The sequence below is a fragment of the Seriola aureovittata genome, chromosome 10 (genome assembly GCF_021018895.1).
Source record: "Seriola aureovittata isolate HTS-2021-v1 ecotype China chromosome 10, ASM2101889v1, whole genome shotgun sequence".
NCBI classification, from domain to species: domain Eukaryota; kingdom Metazoa; phylum Chordata; class Actinopteri; order Carangiformes; family Carangidae; genus Seriola; species Seriola aureovittata.
This window is the reverse complement of record NC_079373.1, coordinates 18607501-18630485: the sequence shown is the minus strand read 5'-3', so window position 1 is coordinate 18630485 and position 22985 is coordinate 18607501. Positions and strand designations below refer to the sequence as shown.

General features: G+C 42.2%; 1 protein-coding gene across 5 annotated transcripts in view; it reads right to left on the bottom strand.

Annotated features, from left to right (window-relative positions):
* The window catches only part of brsk2a (BR serine/threonine kinase 2a), a 175388-nt gene that overhangs the window by 39515 nt on the left and 112888 nt on the right, over nt 1–22985 (bottom strand). For all 5 annotated transcript variants that reach the window (XM_056386258.1, XM_056386259.1, XM_056386261.1 and 2 more), the window contains exons 4-9: nt 22380–22520; nt 11455–11571; nt 7355–7388; nt 7154–7222; nt 5422–5568; nt 753–784 (exon numbers count right to left, since the gene is read on the bottom strand). In XM_056386258.1, coding sequence (XP_056242233.1) covers nt 753–784; nt 5422–5568; nt 7154–7222; nt 7355–7388; nt 11455–11571; nt 22380–22520 — 540 coding nt within the window. The remainder of the gene's footprint in view (nt 1–752; nt 785–5421; nt 5569–7153; nt 7223–7354; nt 7389–11454; nt 11572–22379; nt 22521–22985) is intronic.

Below are 22985 nucleotides of genomic sequence, written 5' to 3'. Positions count from 1 at the left end.
TTCATTCAGCCAGTCACTTGGGCAGCCAGAAAGTCAGGCATCTTCCTCACTTACACTACATTAGTCTTCCTCCCCCTGCTCTTCTCTACTTGTCTGCTCTTGTTTCTTTTATCAGCCTCGCTGTCTGTTTGCATGATCTTTCAGTACACGACAGACACCATAACTCACGCTCCGTCCAGGACTCACAAAATCCAGACATGATTCATCTTTGCTCTTGGAGTGTAGGAACCTTTAAAATCCTATCTTTGAATTACTTTTTCAGTGGGTCTGCTACAACTTCTAAAGACAATCTGACTATTAGAGGGAGGATATTAAAAAAAAAAAAAAACTCCTCCTAAATGAACTCTGACATCAAATACAATGACCTGTAGCACATATTTTTTCAAAAGATTTATGTTCGGCTTTAGAGGGTGGGTACACTCGGTTATGAAAGTTAAATGGGGGGAACACTAAGGTCAGGTGGGTTCACCTTGCACCGCATCCCTGCCCGTTTCCCCGTCCTATGCTCCCTGTTCAGATGACCATATGCGGCACATCCTCTTTCATGCACTACCAATTTACCCCCACATCCCCGAGAGTGGAGTCACGGCCCGCTCAAAGGTACTCTCGTGTACAGGGCTGAAACTCAAAGTCGTTCATCATGTGGTAGCTCCCCTCAGGCCTACAAGCCCTGTAGAATAGGGTAAGAGAGGAGGAGGAGGAGGAGAGGAGTGAGGGGTGTGGAAAAGAAGGAACGACAGAGGAGTACTCACATGTACCATGTGTGCTTCTGGATCTGTTCTAACTGTAAAAGAAATGAGAAAATAAACAGTCAGTACACAAGCAACCAATTTGAATTGAATCATTTTATCATCATTTTGGTACCAAGCAATGAATCAAAAGCAACAGAATCATCAGTCAGTGTGTGTGTATAGAAGTGTCTGGTGCAGTATGGCTTCAGTAAGCCTTGAGCTTACTGGCTTAATGGAAACGCAGCAGGACAATACGGCCAGATTGAACGGTGGAAGTAAATAATGAGGCCTTCAAATATTAATACTGCCAATGGGAAAAAAAAAGTTATTGGGGAAAAAAAGAGTGAGACAGAGAGAGAGGTGCAGCAAGACAAAAGAGAGAGGTGATACCATGGAGCTATATAAACAGAGAATATTATCTCCCTCACACACACTGCTGACCCTGCCAAGCCCTCTGGTCCAAAGGGAATCTCCTGTTCTCATTCCCTTCCCATCTCTCTTACTCACACAAACACACACTCTCTTGATGCTACCCTTGTCATCACACTTTTAATGTGGCCATTTTGTCACAAATACTATCAGCACGGTGCTTTTGCAGAGAAAGGAAAAGCAGAAAGAGAAGAAGAGAGAGAAAACATTGAGCAAAAGGGCAATGGAGGAAGATGTCTTTTCGAGTGGCTCTGCCGTGTTTTAACTGCCCACAGAGGAAAACAGGATCAATGTCACTGCTGGGACTTTTTAATTTGCTCCTGCTGTAGTTGTGGAACCACAGGAGGGATACACATAGCAGTTCTAATTATTGTCACTTATTTAGAAGCATAGTTCTTGGGTATGTGTCTCCATCAGTGTCTCGATGTGTTCGCCGTCCCAGAGGATCTGGATCCTCTGCGCCTCAGCACAGATAAATGCCTTCATGTGGTATCAGTGCAATCACAGAGGTGGGCAGACTGCGGTTACCAACTACAGCGGATTCCTGTCTGCTTTCACAGAGGTCATGGTATTGACAGAGACACCCTGCCTGTCAGATATAGGCCGGTGGGTGACCTACTCTCTCCAACTTTTATTGAAGGCCTGGAGGCAAGAGACCGATATCACACACAGGCATGAAAGTGATGGGCTTTGAAATGCAGTATCACATCAATCAGCCTCTAAATGTGACAGTACCAATTCCAGCTGCTTTCACTCTGGCAGCCAGGAATGCAGCTGTAATGTTGGCTTGGCAAGGTGTGTGAGTGTATATTCGGGTATGTCTTTATCTGGGTGCTGCATAAATTAATTCTCAAGCAAGCTTGCAGTGATACAAATGAGTGTAAGTCCCAGCATGTGCATGCATGTCTCTCAGTCATGCTGTGTGCTTGATAAGGGCAGGGAGAGACGTGAGGATGGGTGAGGCAATGGTGAAAAAACTGTTTTAATGCTTCAACATTTTAGTAGCTAGGATTATATCACAGAAATAAGGCAGTAACTACATCCAATCATAAAGGTGCAAAAGGTAACACCAGATACAGTCCTAAAAGCTAAAAGCTAAGTAGCCTAGCTTAGCAGAGTAGCAGTGCCTGCAGTTTCTCCCACCTTTACTCATGTAAAAAAAAAACCTCATAAATCACATATTTAAGCATATATAATAAAAAATGTATTTAACTTAAAATGTATTTAACTTAAGAGTTAAAAAGGAAAAGACGTGAGAAAGAATAAAAGAAAATCACACTTTGTTTATCATGCAGACTTTAGATTATCTCAAGAGCAGTAATGTTGAGTTACCTTTTTAGGTTTTATATAAGGCATAAAAAGAAGCTTTTACAACATATATCTGTAACACATATTGGCTGGGGGCCTTGAAGCTATAATTTTTTTTTTTTTACAACTTCACTTTCTGTAGTTACTGCTATTGCTGAGGGAGCCCCATATCAGGAAGAGAAGCAACGAGATCCTGAGACCCTACACACAAAGATTTCTTCATGGAAGCATTTAGAGGGTCACGCATGGTCATAATGAAAGAAACTAGTGGTTTCAGCACATGGGTGCAGTGAATGAGGTCACTTTTATTCTGTCACTTTTGAAAACACATGAAAAAATAGACACACTTGCTATATTTTCATTCCGGAAACCATGGTACTTCATCTGCGCCGTCCCCTTGAGGGTATTATCTGTCTGTGATGAACTGCTCTTTAATATAACAAGCTAGCCAATCCCCTTCATTAGCCAGGGATCATGAGGAGGAAGATCTTTCCAGGGTGTCTGTGTTCATTTGAATTGAGAAGATGAGATGACTGCGTTGAGGTGGCTGTACCGGTCGCCTCCAGGGCCCCGACTAAACAGACAGGAAATGAAGAGAAAGGCTTTTATTGAGCTAAGCCCCTTAAGCCTGGGTACGTGCCCTCCCACTCAGACTCTGTGGGGGCCTTGGTTTTGTGTGTGTACTTGTGTGCATCTTCTACTAGCAAAATCTAATTAACAGAAGGTGACAATAGACGTTTTGAGACACAGCCAGAAGTTATGGTCTGTTTAACCTGTCGATTTGATTCAGCAAACTACTGTCAACATTATTATAAATGATCCATAGCAAAAGAACATGTTCCCTTATGATGTCATTCCCACCCGTGAGTGTACCTGTCTTTGTCCATGACTGTGAGGTCGGTGGCTACTGAACTCCAAGAATGCTCATTCTAACAGGGCTATTTGACATTCTGTAAGGTTACAACACATCCCCAGAGCTCTGTTTGGAGCCATCATGCACGAGAGGGGGGCAGACAGGTAGCATATTCTCTCCCAGCAGCTCTGTCCGTGTGTAACGCTTTGTTGAGGACAGCGCTGGAGGCTGGTGGACATATCTAGGGGATATCAGGGTGACCTGTCCTCGTCAGGCGGAGAGAACAGAAAAATAAAGCACACACAGCATACCAAAGAGGTGGGGTCTTTCTAGTTGATGTTTCAACACTTGCTACTTATCTGAAGGGCTTCACCTTCAGGTTGTCAACTCCCCTGCAAATTAGCATCTCTTTCTTTGTAGCTTTTCTGTCTCTTTTTTTACTGGTGTCTTTCACAGTTCTGTTAAAGTTAAAGTTATTCTGACACTGTGACAGATAAGCTAAGGCGTGGGGGAAATGGAGCAGCAGCATCCACCTACAGGTGGTGTAACCACATTTGCTTACAGGTAAGTGCAGGAAAACTTTTGTTTACTGAACTGGTTCACATGGATACCTGGAGAGGGTGTGTACATACAGTAAGCAGGTGGAAATGTGGGTTTTTTATTTTTAAGTCGTCTTTTCTTGTCCTGCATTTCACATTCAGGGCAGCTCCATCTCAGCTCCAAGAAGTATGTTCTTTTGAGTTCTCTAAACCATTTTCATTGTTTACATCTCCCTTTGTCCATCCCTCTCCTTCTCTATCCTGACTCGCTGCCCTTCACATCTCTGTGCTCCCGTGCTCTGCTCCAGCCACCTTGCCAAGGTGATCAGATGCTGTGTAGAACTGGCATTGTGATGAGTGCACTAAACAGTGCAGAGGGAGAGAACACAAACAGCAATCCTCTCCTGAATTCTCACCCTGTACTAGAGGAAGAACTCAAACAGAATTGGAGATGAGGAAAATACATTTGGAACACAAGGGAGGGAAGAAGAAACAAACAAAAAGACAATAGTTGGCTTGGCAGGAGCTGATATTAGCCACTTTAGTTTGAGTGTGTATCTCTGCCATCTAACTCTCTCCTTGAAGCATTACAAGTTTTCCCTGCTTGCTGTGAATTTGCAGAATAATGATTTTCCTTGCTTAACTCAGACCTGATATGTCTACTCAAATAACATCTAAATATGCTTTTCTGCTTTGACGACATCATTAGAAAACACTGCTGGTCGTGGACCACGGATATGAAATTCAATACAGATACAATACAGGTACTTTCAATTCAATATGAGTCACTGAGAACATATGAATTGTGCATAATGAGGATCAAAGACTACTTTATACCCTCATGTAGTATAGAAACACATTATGAATACTACTGAAGAAAAACAACTGAAGCATAACTGAAGAATATACATTTACATACATACATATATGTATAGATATATATGTATAGATATATATATATATATATATATATATATATATGGTGTGTGTTTGTGTATATAGGACACCTATGGGAGATTTTGGACTGACATGTTAGACAGGACTCCACCATCAAAACACCAAAATGAGAGAATATCCTTGTAAGAACGGTGTTCATCCCAATTAATACTCATCAAACCATTCAGTGACCACTCATGCCCTATGGATTGGGGCATTTTCAAACTGGAAGAGACCACTCATTTTCAGGTTTTTCCCTCCTGTATGTAATAACTACACCTACAGCCACATGGTTGTCAATCAGATATGGGTGTGATGTTGCTTCAAAAACCACGGCCATTGCTCTGTACATGTAGTTACTTCCTATTTAGTTTTGCAGAAGCCTGCACTCTTTTGGGAAGGCTTTCTGCAAGAGTGTGGAACCTAGCTGCAAGGTTTATCTCATTCATTCCCATTCAGCCATTAAAGATGATTCTTTCTTGGACCTCGCCTGGAAGCTACGATATCTGTGTAGCATGAAGATTTCCCTCTATTGGAGTGAAGGGGCCCAAGACCAAAAGCACACAGAAGTATATGAAGATAATCCTATTGCTTTGTCATCATTTAGTCTGTTTATTGAACTGACCGTTAGTCTTTTGGTAGCATCCACTTCAATCATGCCACGGAGAAGGTTCTGACAGTCTGGAGGGATGAAGTGTGGCATGTGAAACACTCCCAACTTCACCTTCTCCAGAAGATTCCTCAGGTTGTCATCATCAAACGGCAGGGCGCCCTGGAGAGAGACACGCAAGAAGCAGAGAGTGAGAAGAGAGAAAAGAAATAGCAAATGGTGAAGATGTTCTGTAGGTGCAGGGATGAAAAAAAACTTAGTAGAGAAGAAACAGTGTGCACTTGTTTTAACGGCAGCATTAGAACCAAAAATAAGACGATCGAGGGCAGGAAAGAAAAAAAGAATGCGAATGACTAACAAGGCTCACCAGAACAAACGAAACCACATTTTGAGTCTTAATCCTGCTTGACTTAAAGAACAGGCTCGCTTTCTCAACTTGTTCAACTCTCCAATTAGAGCATTCTGCCCTCAGCCATGATGCAAAATAAATAATAAACAGCGGTAAGCTGAAAACAGGGCTTTTCTAATAATTACCCAGCTTTCTCATTTACCTCGTTCATTTAGCATTCTCTCATCAGAGTCATTTATCAGAGCGAGCTGACACCTCACAGATGTGGCTGTTTGATGAATGACAACTTCCACAAGAAGACAAGATGTAGGGGGGAGAGAGAGAGAGGAAAAGAGTGAGAAAGACAGAAAGAAAAGCTGAGAAATGAAGAAGGGTAGAGGGGAAAAAAATGAAAAAAAGAGGGCAAGCTTGTATAACAGATGATCTGAGTGCAGCCTAACTGCTGGGGAGTATGCATGTCTCCCACAATCAGACAAATGGTTATCTCGCAGCCAGACAGCAGGACAAAACCGGAGAAAGACAGTATTCATCTGCAGTCTAAAAGTGAGAGCGGGAAAAAAAACAACAAACTTTTGTTTGGAGTGAGAGAAGTAAGGCCAAAATGGAGACAATGGTAAACAACATCAGGTTTACGCAACACAAGAGTACAAGGGAGACTGTCCTTAACAAAAGTAAACACGCACATATGAGACAGAAAGAGACGGAGTGAGGAACAAAGAGGCAAAAACAAAGACAAATACACAGGGCCTGTGGCCAGAAGCCGCCCTGTCAGCGTTGGTATTTATTTTGGGCTCTCTTCTTTTCAGTTTGGCTGTATGAATTATTCATGGTGCAGGAGTGTGTAGGAACTATAGTACAGCTGTTGATGAAACAAAGCTTCGGGGCTGCATGGCTGGGGAACCACAGACATAATGTAGCTGGAGAATAGACCTGATTATGGATACAGCGTTGTGTGTGTGGATACAGGATAATGAATAAAAAGATGCTTCTATTCTCTGATCTTCTATTGCGCAAGAATATCAGCTTGCGGGCGTCACTGCAACTTTTTTTTTCTTCTGGTGAGACCTTGTAAATGGAAGGATTTTGGATTTAACTCCCTGAACCCTCAGTTTATGCTTGAGGCCCTGTGGTGGCTTCAAGCTCCCATCATCTTCTTATTCCACTGAGGTCAACCTCGAGTCAACAACCAGGGTGCAGTCATAACTGTCCTGTCACAAGGTTCATTTGCTTGCTCCTATTGATCAAGTACAGCTGGTATAAAGGCTAGACATACTGTTGGCTATGAAGGGACAGCAACACTTTATGGTAAAATTATATTATGCCACATTTCACAGGGGAGTTTTAAAGCGTTTGTCAGTCCAATCACCATCAATTAGTGAAGAACAAGCTGACACTCACCACCAACAGGGCAAAAAGAATGACCCCACAGCTCCAGACGTCTGCTTTCCTCCCATCATACTTCTCTCCCTGTGGACAACAGAGTGTTTGTTAGCGGGCTTGGACAAAGTGTTAGGGCTGTTTAAAATAAGGGGCAGGATTAAGAAGAAGAAGCTAGTGGAGCAGAAACAATATTATGAATCTGTTAAAGAAAAGACTTACCCTGATGACCTCTGGACAGGCGTAGTGCGGAGATCTGTTGGAAAAACAGAAAACAAGTGCAAACAGTGAATGAATCGAGGAATTACCGAAAAGAAGGAACAAATCTAGGTTATTAAGGTCTTCTCCACATCTAGTGCTGTGCTGCAAAGTAAGTCAGGGTTATACAGTCATGACAGAGCAAACATTACACACTCGTAACACACCTGTATAAAAATGTGAAAAGAACAATTTAGGCAGACAATAAATGTCTCCAGTGAACATAGATCAAGATGTGCTTCGGGAGTTGAGACATCCTGAGGGTGTCTGGATGTCCTCCTGCTTACTCACTCAAGGGCATCCTCTCATAGCAGACAGTGAACAGACCCACTAATCTTTACAACACCTGGATGGGCTGACAGTAAACCCAATGACTAGATTGACACATCAATATCGTATGAAGATTTATGGAGCTACCTCGCAATGGCTGCTCCATAACCCAATGGCTATGGATGAGTGGAGCAACTGTGGAGTGACTTGTTATTCTTTTCGTACACGGTTTAACTTTTTCCTTGTGCTCCGACATTGCCAGATTTCCAAACTCAGTATCTTGACATAAAATAGGGCAATAAGAGCTTTACATCAATCTATAATCAAATAAATTAAACAACGTTTTAATCTCAGAGTGTTTTTTCCCCTCTGATGTCACAGCATATAGAGAGCAAATCAGGCACCCGCCCTCCAAAACCTCTCAGCCTGGCGATACGTCCTCCACCTCCTTCTCCTGCTCAGTCTTATCTAATAGCGGGATATTTGCCTCTAATGAGAGACAATCTGAAGTCTGTAAACATGGCGCCCATTAGCTCGGCTGTTGTCTGGTGTATCCATGAATACCAGCTCTGACAGCCCGGCTTCCTCAGGCTGTCAAAATACTGGCCGATAACAAACACTGCCACCACGTCGACGGGGTAAGTTCAAATGGGAGCCTATGCAAATACTGCCTTCCTGATTGCAAGTGTCATAGTGCATTATGCAGATGAGCGAGGAATAAAAATAAAAAAAACAAGCCTCAGATTTGCACTAGTTATGCCTCATGAGGGCCACAAGCCGCAGCTGGAACCAGCACGAATATGAACTCATTACTTGCACAGGCTTTAGGTGGCAAACACAGGACTGGAAAACAAGCCCTTAAGCTTCCTGCTTTATCAGAACACACAGTTAAATCAGTCAGCCATGTCACGTACAGCATATGGCAAATTTTATAGCAAGAATTGTTGAAATATGTAAGCCCTTAAACTATACATACTGTCTAAAATTGTTTAATCCTGCTGTGTTTACTGGCCTAATTTAATCAAAGATAAAAAATTAAAAAAATCTTAGTTTCTAACATTAAAATCCAGGTCTCATATGAAAGCCCATACTTCCTGAAATTCACATTATGATAAAAAAAAAAATCTCTCTGCTCACACCACAAATTCAGATTATAGCCTAGGATACTACAGATAAATAGAAAGCCTTAAGAGCCACTTCTCTCTGACCGGAGTGAAAAATGCAGGCTTTTGAACAACAGTTGCGCCTGGGTTGACATAACATCAGTCTTTTCTTGCTATTTGCTAAAGCTCATTTACTTTCTCCACCACTAACATCACATAAATAAAGTCAACAGACAGGACAAGAAATTTGGCTATATTCTGAGGGCAACAAATAGCTGCATAGTGGGACAAAATGCTGCCGCTGCGAGTGGTTTGCGCGACAGCATAAAGGGAGACAAAAAATGATAATTATGATTTAAAAGCTGTCTTTATCTCCACTGAAGAGCTTATCAGTGTCAGAGTGTCTGCACTGGAGACAGATCTGTGGACTACCAGTTCAAACAAGCCCTCTAAAGTTTACCGTGAGCTCACCAAGTCCCTCACACAGTTTGAGGAGTATCATGAGCTTAAGAGATATGAGCTCCTACAGGAGCAGTGTGGCCCAGTAATATTGAGGAGACACTTAGACATGCAGCTCATCTTCATGAAAATTTTGTACTGCTCCTCACTGCTTACGAGATAATTTCCTTTCATCAATCAGTGCAACAGAACTTAAACAGCCAGCACAGATGAACTCGGAGCTGGGCTCATGCAGCCAGAGACAGACTGAGAAGTAGGCTGTGTGTGCGTTCCTGGGTCCATATTTGTACGTGTTTGTCAATGCCTCTGCTCATCTATATATGTCTGTACGTCTGCATGTATTTATGGATGTGCTCCGAGGCTCCCCCTACTCTACCTGGGGCGAGTCTCATCTTCACTCAGCTCCATTACCCGTGGCAAATGGAATACATTTGTGTCAGACTGCTGCATGGTGAGAGGGGGCCAGATAAATGCATTTAATTAAAAACTGTCATATCTACACTTAGAGATGGGACAGTCAGAAGAGCATGAATAATCAATAACCACACACGCAGCATATGGCACCTTAACATGTATTAGGGAATGGCAAATAAACACATGTGGTGCACGCACATTTCTGTGACACACACACACACACACACACAAGCAGAAGTGGATGTGGTGATGGGGCGGAGAGTAGAACGAAAACAGAACTGCTTTGCTTAGCTGTGTGTGGGAGTGTGTGTGTGTGTGTGTGTGTGTGTGTGAGTAAGACAATGCTGTGTTCCTACCTGGAACAAGTACCTTTAGCACTGTGTAAATGTATGAGGGGGACTGAGCAGAAATATACAGTTCATCTACAGGATGCTGCAAAAAGCTGAGTAAGAGCTGTCGCATTCTATGGCCTTTCTAGGAAAAGAAAGCACTTCAGTGTGGTCATCATGGCTGCAGAATGACTCAGTCGTGCACATTTTACTTGCAGATAGCTATGCACGCAGCTCTCAGTTGGCCTGATCTCTACCGATGAGTCATGAGAGCTTAGGCACTGTGCTACTGCTGGAAAAAAAAAAAAAAAATTATGAAACAGTTTCAACTGCATGCTTGTGTGTGTGCATGCACATACTTAAATGAGCGTGCATGCGATTATAAAAGGGGGAGGGAGTCAGAGACAGAGAGAGAGACAAGCAGTGAGAGACAACCAAGCAAGCAGAGGACAAAGGGTCTAGGAGGTCAGGGATGAACTAAGCCTCGCCAGCGGTGCGTGCGCATGTGTGTTCGCTGAATTGCGTGTATGCGAGTGTGTGTAATTTCTGTTGCGGCTGATTTGAAGGTATAATCTGGACAGAATCAGGTCTGAGCTGGGGACAGATGTCACAGGGCCTCTCTATCTCCCAGCCCTGTGCGCAGTGTCATGTGTAACCACAGAGCAAAATTCTCCCTAAGACATCCAGACCACCAGGAATCTGCAAAAAAACAACACCCTGCTGCACCCTTTGCTTTCCAGCTAATGGGCTGTCCATACCACCACATTGCTGATTTGCTTGATGTTTACCTATTATGAGATCTTAATATGCCTACATATTAAGATCTCATTTCAAGTATGAACTGCAGGTAAAAGTGAATTGAAACTCATAGAGAGCAACTCTCTGTGCTGCAGTGAAAACTTGTTTTAATCCACGCTGTCGCTGAGTTTATTCTTAAAAAGTAAACCATCATCAACTGTGTCGCTTCTTTTATGGACATATGAGCCTGTACAGCGTTCACTAAACTTAAGGGGTTAAATAAAAACACTTCTGCAGTATAGATGGCCATATATGAAACACTTTGAAAGTGACTTTTCCCTGCGAGCGAATTCATTACGGTCGTTGTGGGATTGATAGGCCTGGCGTGGTCATGACTGCCAGATCATAAAACCCAGCGCCAGATATGAGGAGATGGAGAGCAGTAATGTGTGGCCGTGGCCCTGGCCCCGCTCACAGACAGACAGCACACTCTGTGAGAGACACCAACCGCCTCTCCTCCAGAGATCAACACTGCACGATAAACGGAGGCTTTGAGAACAGAGGGCTTCATTGCTGCACTCATCATTCTCTCTCTGCTTCTCCTCTCCGTTTCTCTCTGTTGGATACCGACAACTCCAGCTCCCTCCCCCCTACTATGACTTATCTTTACCTTCAGGACATTCTTGGCCATGGGTGTGAGTCAGACATTACATTAGAAGACATGCATCACAATGTTTTCAATATTACTTACCCACAGCTGGTTTCCAGCAGACTGTCTCCAACCTGAAGGGAGGCCATGCCAAAGTCTGCTATCCTGATGTTGTTCTTTTCATCTAGCAACAGGTTTTCGGGCTTCAGATCCCTGTGGCTGGAAGATCGTGAGACAGAAACATAAGACGGTTAATGGGACATGAAATAATGCATCATGTTATATAAACTAGTGAAAATGAAAGGTGTGCTGCAAGGTCTATCAAACACCTGTGGATCTAGCTTGGATACACACAGCTGTGAACAACACAGCACCTCAACCTGTTACTGAGCGCGTGCCCCCCACCCCCCCACTCCTACCCATCCGTCCTCTCTGCAACACCTCTCCTTTTGATCCGTCCATGCTGAAGCTAGTGGGCTCCCACCTCAGTGCTGGGCTGGTATGAGGTGTGACAGCCCCCTGCTGTGTTCTTTTCTCCTTCTCTTTCCCTCCCTCTTCGCCCCTCAATCCCTCTCCTCTCATCTCCCAGACAGCCACCAGCAAACCGGCTGAGCAAAGGGCGTCAAGGCGAGACAGCCGCAGAGGTGGTGTTCATTAGCTGCCATTCATTACCACTAAACACAGCGAGGGGGGGGGGGGATAATATCCAGCGGACAACATCTCCCTCCCTTAAAAGGGCCCATTGAAAGGAATATCTTTCCCATATCATGTATGCTGTTGCCGTGTCGGAGGTTAAAATCTCAATTTTGATGAGAGACTGTTCAAAAGCGGAGTGGCGTTAGCACTTTATCGCACATTTAACACCTCTTCCCCGGTTGAGGGTTATATTGCATCATACTGTGACATTCTTGTTATGTCTACCAAGGCTGAAGGAAGCACCACGAACATCACACACATGTACGCGTGCTTACACTGATATCTATCCATCTGTCTTTCCTGCATTCTTACATATGTGTCTACTTGCTTACCTCTCTCTATGATTTTTGTAATCATGGGGAGAGTTACGGAGCCACGGGGCTGTCAGGATGTCATGAACTGTCATGAACTAGACTTTCATCTTCTCTTCAGATTAATTATAGAAAGGGGAGTGGAACAATAGCTGGATGCGTCTGCCTTTGAAGAGTGCCTCATCACAATGGACGTTTAACCTTAGATGACATCGGCTGCTGTACAACTCGTTTCCTGTCCTGAGGGATTAGCTGTCAGCTGGTCACTGGCAGTCTCTGTGATCCTTGCTATAATTGAAATAAAACACAGATAGCATCTAAAACAGTTCTCCCCAGGCTAAAACCTTTATCAATTCACACAACCATCATTTGGCAGGGATGTCAGCAGCCTGAGATTTAGCCTTTTAACTAATACTGTCAAAGCACACGAGGTAGGAACAAACAATTATTGAACTGCTCAGGGGCTACCAGTGTGAGACTGTGGTTGTGCTGGGCATCTGTGTATAATCCTTCGTGTATTTCAGCAGGCCAGTGCCATATAGAAAATGTTCTTTGTCAGCATGAATTAATTAAATAAAGCTTTAAAAAAACAATGTTTCTCCTGGCAACAAAAATGTTTTAGACAGCTGAAAGTTACAAATCACTTATGACTGGAGTTTAAACATGACAGGAGGTCAACTCGTAACTTTGTCGACACAGGAACCAGACTACAGGGCCCGGAAAACGTTTAATAACTTGGTGTGACATCAGTGAGAAAAGCGACAGCAATGACAGCACTGACTGTAGCTGGTGTTTCAGACAGTTTTTAAAAGTGGTTTGCTATTGACAGCATAGGAGAGGTAGCATCCTGATCTTTGCAGACCCCAATAAGACAGCCAAAGCCTCAACAGAATCATAAATATCCAAGTACGCTCAAAATGTCAGCCTCAGATGTAAAAATGCACACTAAATCATTATTTGAAAGACCCATAAACATGGAATAAAAATTGCGTAATCTCAGGCCTATAACATGTAAAACACAAAACAGCCTCAATCTCAAGAGACTGATGCACAAAAGAGAGATGGCAGTAGCGTATTTATCCACTAACAACATCAAGGGGACAAATTGCATCTGGAATCTTTATTGGTTTTCAGGACCCTAGTATCAGTAATAGGACATTAAACTGACACATTAGGCTGCACTTTGCTACTGTAATCTTGCTCGCACAGCAGGGATTGCAGCAGGGATATCTCATATGCCACGCAGGAGTGGATGCTGTTAAGAGAACTCAACAGCTGCAGTGAACTTGAATGTAACTGTAGGTTTTTCTTCCCAGAAATTTGGGAGCTGTGTGCCACATCCAAAAATATTCTATATGTCATGAGTGCGTGTATTGTTTGCACAGGTTGTTTCTGTGGGAAATTAATCTGGATAAATGTTAGTGCAACGCTTGGCCCATATGGAACACAAGAAAGGAAGGGAACACAAAACTAAAGATACTAAATACCAAAGGAGGGCAACTATTCAAGGATGAATATCGTCATCCATTATGGTAGCATATATTATTATCTATTACACAGGTCTCCCTTGATATGTGGCACAGGCCTCACAGTTCACTGTGCACTAACCACTTACGATGCTGCTCAGTTTAATTTACAGGGCACATGTGTGTGTCTACATGCTGTCTGAGCAAGGTTTACACCCCAGTGGGGCTGTTAGACATGATTCTTGCAATCTAACACCAAGCTCTTAATTGCCTGTGATCATTTGCACGTATTATACTGATATGTTGTGTTTTATAGAAGGTTGTAATGGGTCTGTCCTCTTGGGGCTCACATCCCTACAATATCCCAGACATGTTTATGGTGATGAGCAGTTTTGTAACTAAATTCTCTAAGCCTGAGGAAAATATACTTTTCCCCTTGGTGTCACATTTGACATACACAATGTTAAATATTACCGGCTTGTTATGCCTGCTATCACACCAAATACGTGGCACTAATTAGCTAAACCAGAACACTTGAAACTAACGCTAATGGCTCAAATGCATCTTTTTGACACATTAACATGCCTGGGAAATAATACACCTGTTTTTGCATTTTTATGAAGTATTAAAGCTATCCTGGTATCATTATTGTCAGCTGGAGTGAGGGTTTTTAACCATCACTGCGAGTTGAAACGCATCCATTTAGCCTCCGGCACACCTCTGTGTCATCCTCCTCCTTCTATCTTTCCTTTTTTAACTTTTTTAGGCTTCTGTTGACCCAATTAGAGAGAGACCAAGCACATTCACTAAAAATGCTTTAGGCTATTATTCAATCGCATTAGCAAAAGAGGACAACATTCTGACTGCTGACTTGGGTGTGCTAGGCAAAATTGTTCATTAGCCGACGGGGTTAATTGTGTATTAAGAGCAATTACGGGCAAGAAAGATAAAGTTGCCTTTTTTCCCCTGTTTTGCTGCCTAATGGAATTGGTCTGTTTTACACGTTTGCTTAAAGAAAGTGATTGGTGATTTTTTGCTGTTGAATTTGTGTCTTTGTCATCTTTAAGGTAGCCAAGTGACAAAATCCAATGCACAACATTTGGACACCATTGGTTCATGTTAAAGGTAAAAAGCAGTCGGTTACACATGAGACACAATAAAGGTTTCTTTTCATGCCTTTTGAGGAGAAAACCTGAAATTATTTTATTTCGCTAATAACAAAGAAAGAATTGATTTCTGGCATTGGTGTACACATGTCATATACTAGACTGTCCTGATCATGTTAGCTACACTACAGCACATTTAAATATTTCCAATATATTTAACATATATACTGCACGGCATCTAGCTGAAGCTGCAGCCCCTGTCTCTGGTTATGTGTATGAAATGATCATCGTTATGCTTTGTAGTCCACTCATGGTGTTGTGCCAAACTTTCTTGAGAGAATTATTATAATACCATATCTAGTGGGGTTTCAATGCTCCACAAAAGTATCCCACAACGCAGCTTGAAAAAAAGTTTCATAAGGATGCACGCACATGTACAAATAGGTGATGCAATTCAACCCTGCCAGTAGTTTCACACTATTCCACTGATCTACAATGTGTCAACAAAGGCAGTGAAGTTGAAGCTTGTATGTATGTAAACAATGTAGGATTCAAATGTATTTGAAAATGTTTTATGGAGCAGGAAATACATTCAGCACATTTGTCAGACTTCATGGATACACACAGTAGTTTTTATTGAGTAACACTGAATGTAAACATGACTAAGAAAACACCACAGGGCACCCATAAGTGCTATTTTCTTAGAGACATCATGTAATTATTGGTCTCATTCAATTTCACATTCTTGTCCCGATATCAAAAAGTTTGCTTGGATAGCTGTGGTACAATGCTTAGTGCTCCCTAACACCGGTGCCCTACACATTTCAGTAGTCTCCTCTCATGGTACTTATATTTAAACTGGATTAGTATTGAGAGGAAATCACAATTATTTTTCCACACAAGATTTGCCTCTCTAGTGACAGGTTACAAGAGCATTTCTTGTGTCATCTGGGGCATTTTTATCTTTTCCTCTGGGGTTTTGAGCAACACTGGGGAAGGAATGCATTGTTGCATGTAATGCAGTGACTAAAATGTGGGATTTCAATGATGGCTAGATCTGCAATAAACAAACTATTTGCTTTGTTGTGCCAAATCTGTGTGTGCAACCCAGCGTTTGCTCTTAATCCAGAGGAGTTCGACTGGGGAAGATAGGATGAGCAGCAGACCTCCAAGGCAGACTAAACAGACAAGCTGTCAGAAAAGCATTGGAGTGAAGGAGTGGCAGAGATATTAAAAACCCATAGCACATCAGGCATACAACACATGGTGCCATGGCAGTGCAAAATTGCCCTTGAAATTGTCAGCTATGCCTTGTGCAGAATTAGAGAGCTCATCGTCTCTATCATTATCTCATATCTGGTCATCTCTTCCTTTATTTTAGTAGTTAACAGCATTTTTGTTTTTATTTTATTTTTCTTGTTCTCCTCTTTTTCCCCTTTTCTAGTCACTATTTAACTTCCCTTGTGCAGGTGGTCTTCACATCTTTCTTGTGATACACTTCCCCTTACAACCACCACCTCATTCTGCCTAATTCAAGCACCAAAAACCAACCTAGTACTTTTCATTCTGCTCCATTTTCCATACCCATTTTACCCAATCCATTTCCATTTCTCCATCCTCCTCTCAACATCAACATCCCTCCTCTCATCCAGTTCTATTTCAATGCGTTAACCGGCATTGCAGGTGAAGAAAGTAGCAGGAAAATATAAAGACAAGGAGACACAGAAGAGGATTTCCATTCTGTGATGTTAGCAACCACAGCTGTAATGACGATTGGCTATAAGTACAGGCTTTCTACAGGAGGGAGACAGACAGACTATCATCTGGGAAAACTCTCCTGAGAGTGTCAGCAAACACTCACAAACAGCCACGAGGGCATGGGTTGCTATTGACAGAGGGATAGACATGCAGAGGATGGAAGATGACATGAACTGCATGCTGTAGAACGATGACAACAAATGAAAAAAAAAAAAACAAGAAGTTATACAGAAACAATAGTCAGGTTTCCATCCATCCAGATTAATGTGACTCTCCATCTACTACTGTTATGTTAACATTAGGGATTGGATGCATAGAGAGGAACAGCTGGTGATGTCAATTCTTCAGTCTGGTGCAATTAAACTGTTGCAGAAGAAGAGGGGGCAATGGGAAAATCATATAGAAAATGTGAAGAAAGTAAGGCATTTGTTTGTCTGAGGAAAGTTACAATCTTTTTAAATTCTGGTATCTCCAATCTGTAAATGCAAATATCAAAAATGAGCATGAAAACAAGTGGAGACAGACTGTGGCAGAGAGGAAGACGTAGGTTTGGGGCTTAGGCATGAGGGCGATACATCAGGAGGTTACAGATTTTTAAACCAATTTTTAGATTCTGCTACACCGTGTCTACTGAGGCAGTTAAATACCCTTGGTCGTATTGCCAATATTGAATTTACATGGTTTATCTATATCATATTGATTGGTCATATTAATTGGTCAATTATAGAATTCACTATCATTATCACTGGTTATTATATCTATAAAAACTGTACAATATCTCAAGATTTATCGCTTTTCTAATAAACAATTACATTTGCTATGGCTGAAAATTTGAGCAATATTGTCATCCCTAAAAGACCCGTGGCTGGCTTTATTTCGCTCTGTGGATCTATGACAAAGTGACGGCATAGACGGATGCATGTGGCTCTCTAAGCTGAACAAAGCAGCTAATGACAGAGGGAGTGCGTGTGAGAGGAAGAAAGGTGGATACGGATGATGAGCGTGATTATGCCACTGCGTGGGTTTAATGTGACTTCTGGACCAGGTGTTTGTTTGTGCACATGTAGGTGGTGGCAATAATCTGCACATCAGTGTCAGGGAAAAGGAGGATGTGTGACTGTCTGAATGTGTGTGTGAGCACGTTTGATCAAGCTATGTGTTTTAGTCATGGGGATCTCCTCCAAGGTTCACTCGCAATCTCTGCCTTACTTAGTGGGATGGTTGGAGGTACTTTATGCGACAGATAGTCTTTATCTCACACCCACACACAGTCACTTTGAATTAAACACACACACACAGCGGTGTTAAATGGGTTATAAGGGGAAAGACCGAAGTCATTATTAAACAAACAGAAGAGGGGTGAGAAAGAGGACAGAGCATGTTATAGTCGAGGTGTATGGCTGTGAAAGTGTATAAGTGTGTGTGCTCATGCTCATGAAAATGCACTGTGTATTGTAGATCAAGTTAATCAAAGGGGTGTCATGGGAGTGAGTGGACAAATAGACTGCGAGGTGATACAGGGGTGTGTTAGGTGTCAACTCTAGTTCACTTGACCTCAGGTTGAATCCTGGGTTTGGCCTCACTGTGGCTTTAGAAAAAAATCAATTCAATATACCTTCACTTCCCACATGAGAATAGAAGCATAGGGCACTCTGTTTATTATAAGAAATTAGAGCATACAGTGCTTTCTATGGTATGTTTAAATGCACGGATAACGACACTCAAATTATATTCTCTTACGCTACTCTCTCTTTTGTTTAAGCTTCTCATCATCAGTTAATTTGGTTCAGTTGTGGGTAAAAACACGCACGCCCCCTTGTCAAGTGTTTAAAGAAAATACACTTTACTCCTCTCAATCAATCTGTGTTTCTGCTGCGTGTTTGCAGTTACGGCAGACTGCCACATCGACTTCTCCAGAGAGAGTGTATCAACTGTGTAGCAGATGTGTATGTTGTTGTTGAATGTCAGGGCTGACAAGCTGCAGCCGGAGCCGCTGTTTGGGACCTCCCTCTCAGGTAAATCTGCAACAGTATGATTATATCTGGGAAGCATCCCGCTCTGTTTTTGTGACCTTGAGCGACGAGGTGAATCCGAAGCAGCTCCTGGAACGCTGTGCTGCTGGAGCTCACCCTCACATTTAACATCGCTACAGGTGATTTAGAGGGAAACTTTCACAAAGATCGATAAAATGCATCATCGTATGTGGGCTGTTCTCTCGACTCTGCTTTGACCTGTCTGTCAGTCAGTGAATCCCTGTGTACTGAGTCATGCAGATTTCATATCGGCAGACTTCAAATGATATCCAAACACATGTCTTAGTGAGGAATGGGGTTGGAGGCGAGAGGGGAATAGGCAGCTAGTTTGACATTGGATCTGTATTAACATACAATGAAGATTTTCCCTCTCTGCCTCAGCATTCATTATAAATATCTTTTACTGATGATTCCTTTCCCGCGTCTGTTTATAGCCTTCCCTCACCTATCTTTGCCTCATCTCCCACGTCAGCTCTCCTTGTGCGCTTCACTTTGTCCCGTTCTCTCCCTCCACGTGAAATGAAAACTTTGCATAAATGTGACAGCGATCTGAATCAGGCAGAGGAAACACTGAGTCATAAACAGCCCTTTCTCTCTACGTTCTTTCATTCATACCAGACTTACATCCATCTGGCTCAAGAGAGATATTTGGGGATGGGAACGTGGGCGGAGGAACGGAAGCATGTGGCAACGAGAAGAAGCGGGAAAAAAAAAAACACGAGAGGTGCTCAGAACAGGAGAGTTGAGGAGCATGCGTTTACCCTCCCTCTCTGCACGGTGAGTCACAGAGAAAAAGGAGCCCTTTAATGGCCCGTGGAGGTCCCCCTGCGTAGACAAGTAGAAATGGAAGAAATGATTGCAGGAATTCTTTTTTATTGATGGGATGCTGAGATCTCATTAGTGGGAATGGAACGGACGTGAGAAGGTCTGCATCTGTCTGTTTGCCCCTAATTAACGTTGGGAGGAGGGCGAGAGGGTGCAGCAACACTCCTAAATAATCCTTCTCATGATAAATTTACGAGGCATCGTTTTCTGAGAGTGTTAGTGAGAGGAATGATTAGCTCTGACAGGGAGATAGCAAGAAAACAAAACAGGAAAGGTGAGATAAATCTCCTCGTGAATCCTACTACAAAAGAGCTGTGATAATCAATGTATGTGCACACACTTAATGTCAGTCCCAGATGCTTTCTTCTCTCTTTTCACAGTCAGTTATTTACACTGACTGATAAAAGACTTCTGACTTTCTTTCCCTTAGGTAGGGCAGTTTCCTTCCATTTCCACTGATACAAGAGTTTTCTTCAGTTTTTTTCTTCATCAGCTACCTGTTTGATGGTTCAAACAATCAACTGAACTCGTGTACCTCATCCCTCGATAATCGGGGAAATGTAAAGTCACTCTGACACAAGGATGTAATAGCTCATACTGTGTATAACAGGTCCCGCAATGGCTTTACTATAAAAAAAAAAAATGTAATTACATCCTCGAGAAATTATATTATACAACAGTACACAGTATATCAAATCACTGAAATTCAACAGTACCTAATCATTCCGTGACAAATCATTTTAATTCTTTCCTTTTAATTGCAACATTATGCAAATCTATCTGCCAGGCATTTAGCACTCAACACCAGGTTCTAGGGAGTATTATACCATAACTGTTTTTCACAGGCTTGGCTTCCCCTTCATCGTCAGCAGGAAGCTATTCAGGAAACTTTCAAGTGTACTACACTGTGCACGGGAGGGTAGAAACCCCCCCCCCCCCCGTCTTTCTACCCCTCTCTCTCTGTGTCTCTCTCCCTCTCCAGCATTTCCTGCAACAATAGCCTTGACACAGAAGTTATGATGGAATCACATAAATTCTCATCATGAGTCGACTGGCTGGCTTGGAGTTGTAGTGTCAATGAGAAAAGACAACGGCCATGGCCTGGCCAAGGCTGCACTAGGGTTTTATGATGATATGTTAATGTCTGTAATTTGAGGCCCCTGCCTGTGAATATTATAGCGGAGTGAGCAGCAAGGAACTGAACTAATAATGTGCTGCATAATGACCATGTTTTAATTGCTAGTGACCTCAATATTCTTCTAAATAATGCAAGTGAAGTAGCACCCTTGATCTGGTCTTAACTCTGGGCATTCGCTACTGTTGCGACACACGTACAAAAGTACACAGAGTTTTGTCTGACTTTGAGCTACATCAATATGCTTGACATGTACAGCACCTGGTGCCATATTAAACGCAGCCAGGAATGTATAACTTTCAAAGGAAAAAAAGAAACATTACAGAAATAAAAGAACAGAACTATTAAAATAACCGCTTATAACACAGGTATGCAATTTGTGCAGAGTGCAAACACAGTCTTTTTGCCCGAAATGTGAAGCTGCTTGTTAAAAAAAGCCTCTCTTACCATTTGTAAAAAAAAATATTCTGGCACCAGCTACTAATCCAGTTTCTCTGCTGTGGCATGTTACTGTGTTTGTGATTTCTTATTTCCCTGTTTTACTTATTGCATTTTCTGGACCCAGATGGATCCTTAGTCTCCTTGTGCAGGGTATTGTTTTTTTTTTTTTCTTGATGACTGATTAGTTGAATGTGGTTGAATATTTTTGTTCCCATTTCATTTTTCCCGTACCTGCAAAGTCGCTGGAGATTTACTTGTGACCCAGGTAAAAATAAATACACTTGAACTCATTCTGCTCTATGGTCCTTGTGCTCTGCACTATGCAGACACATGAGGACAAACTGGAGAGCAAAAGCACACATTCTCAGGAGAGGAAAGAAAACTGGCTCCCTGCTTTGAACAAATGGATAGACACATACACACACACACACACATTTAAAACAAGCAGCACACACACACACGAATGAGTGCTAAAAATGAGTCCCTGCTGACATGTTTGACTTCGGAAGTATATATGATTGCCTCTAGTCTACAAGCTGGTAAACAGTTAAATTACCCCCTGAAGCCAAACACAATGTGTCACATTAGTGACTATCTGGAAGCAAATTTCAACAAATACAAGGACTCAACACCGAGTAGAGCATAACTATGAAAATGTACTGTGTACAAACAAAAAAAGTCACTCCCGCTCAGATCTAAAAGTGAAAACTGAGCACTGTATCTGATCCGAGTGTGTGTATTTGACTCTTTCCATCTGACAATGTGTCAACCACCCTCAACTGTTAAAGGGGGACGCTTTAAGAAAAAAAGGAAAGCACTTTCATAACAAGCAATTTAAAGTTTTCTCAGTTCTGTAATCCCCATTTTGAATCACTGGCTTGAAAACTAAATAGCACTTTGAAGTTATGAATAAACTGATTGAAATTTAGATTGTAGATTCACTTCAGGAAGAATCTGTATCCTTTTAGAATTCATTATTTGGAAACTCATTATTTGTTCAATGTTGTATGACAACCAAATTGAGTTTGTTACACCTCCTGGGTATGGTTGTTTATTGGTTGTTTTATCTTTTTAACTGTATGTGATGTTTTTTTCATGGATTGCAGATAATGAATATGGCTTTTATGGTTTTAATTCCAAGTGCCCTGATATTAGGTCTTAGTGCACCTTAACACTACACTTTATTGTCCTACATCGAAGTGTACATGGAGACATGGCACATCTTTATATTTCTGCATGTGGATCATGGCACTTACCATATGGAATGACTGTGGCAAAAATCCAGGGCAGACATGATCTGTCTGAAGAATTTTCTGGCTTCTTTAGGTGTTAACCTGCCTTTCTTCACCAAGTAGTCAAACAGCTCACCACCAGACACATGTTCTAGCACCAGGTACCTGAGAGAACGAGAGGGAGAGACAGGGAGACATGGGAAATGAGTGGAAACTCTCATACACACATAGAAAAGAAAGATTTTACTTGTAGGGACAGGAACAAATACCTGTGCTATCCACAGAGCCCTCTAAAAAAGCCCAGCAGAAAAGAAGAATCAGAGCATCAGACCTCAGAGGTCTGTAAAAACTGGAGCAGTGGGAAAGATAGTTCTCTCACAGCCATTATACACAGACAAAACACCCAGGATCAACCATCTGATCTACCAAAAGCCATATCATGTTGGCTGTTTTTTTTTACTGTGTCATCTGTAAACTGTCCCTACCGTCACAGTGAAGCATGTGTATTAAAATACAGTGTATGTGAAGGGTTCTGATATACTAGACACTCTGGCCTCCCATGAGAGGCATCAGAGAGATGATATAGTTGCATTACACTACAAAAAGATGGAAAAGTGGTGCACACTGCTC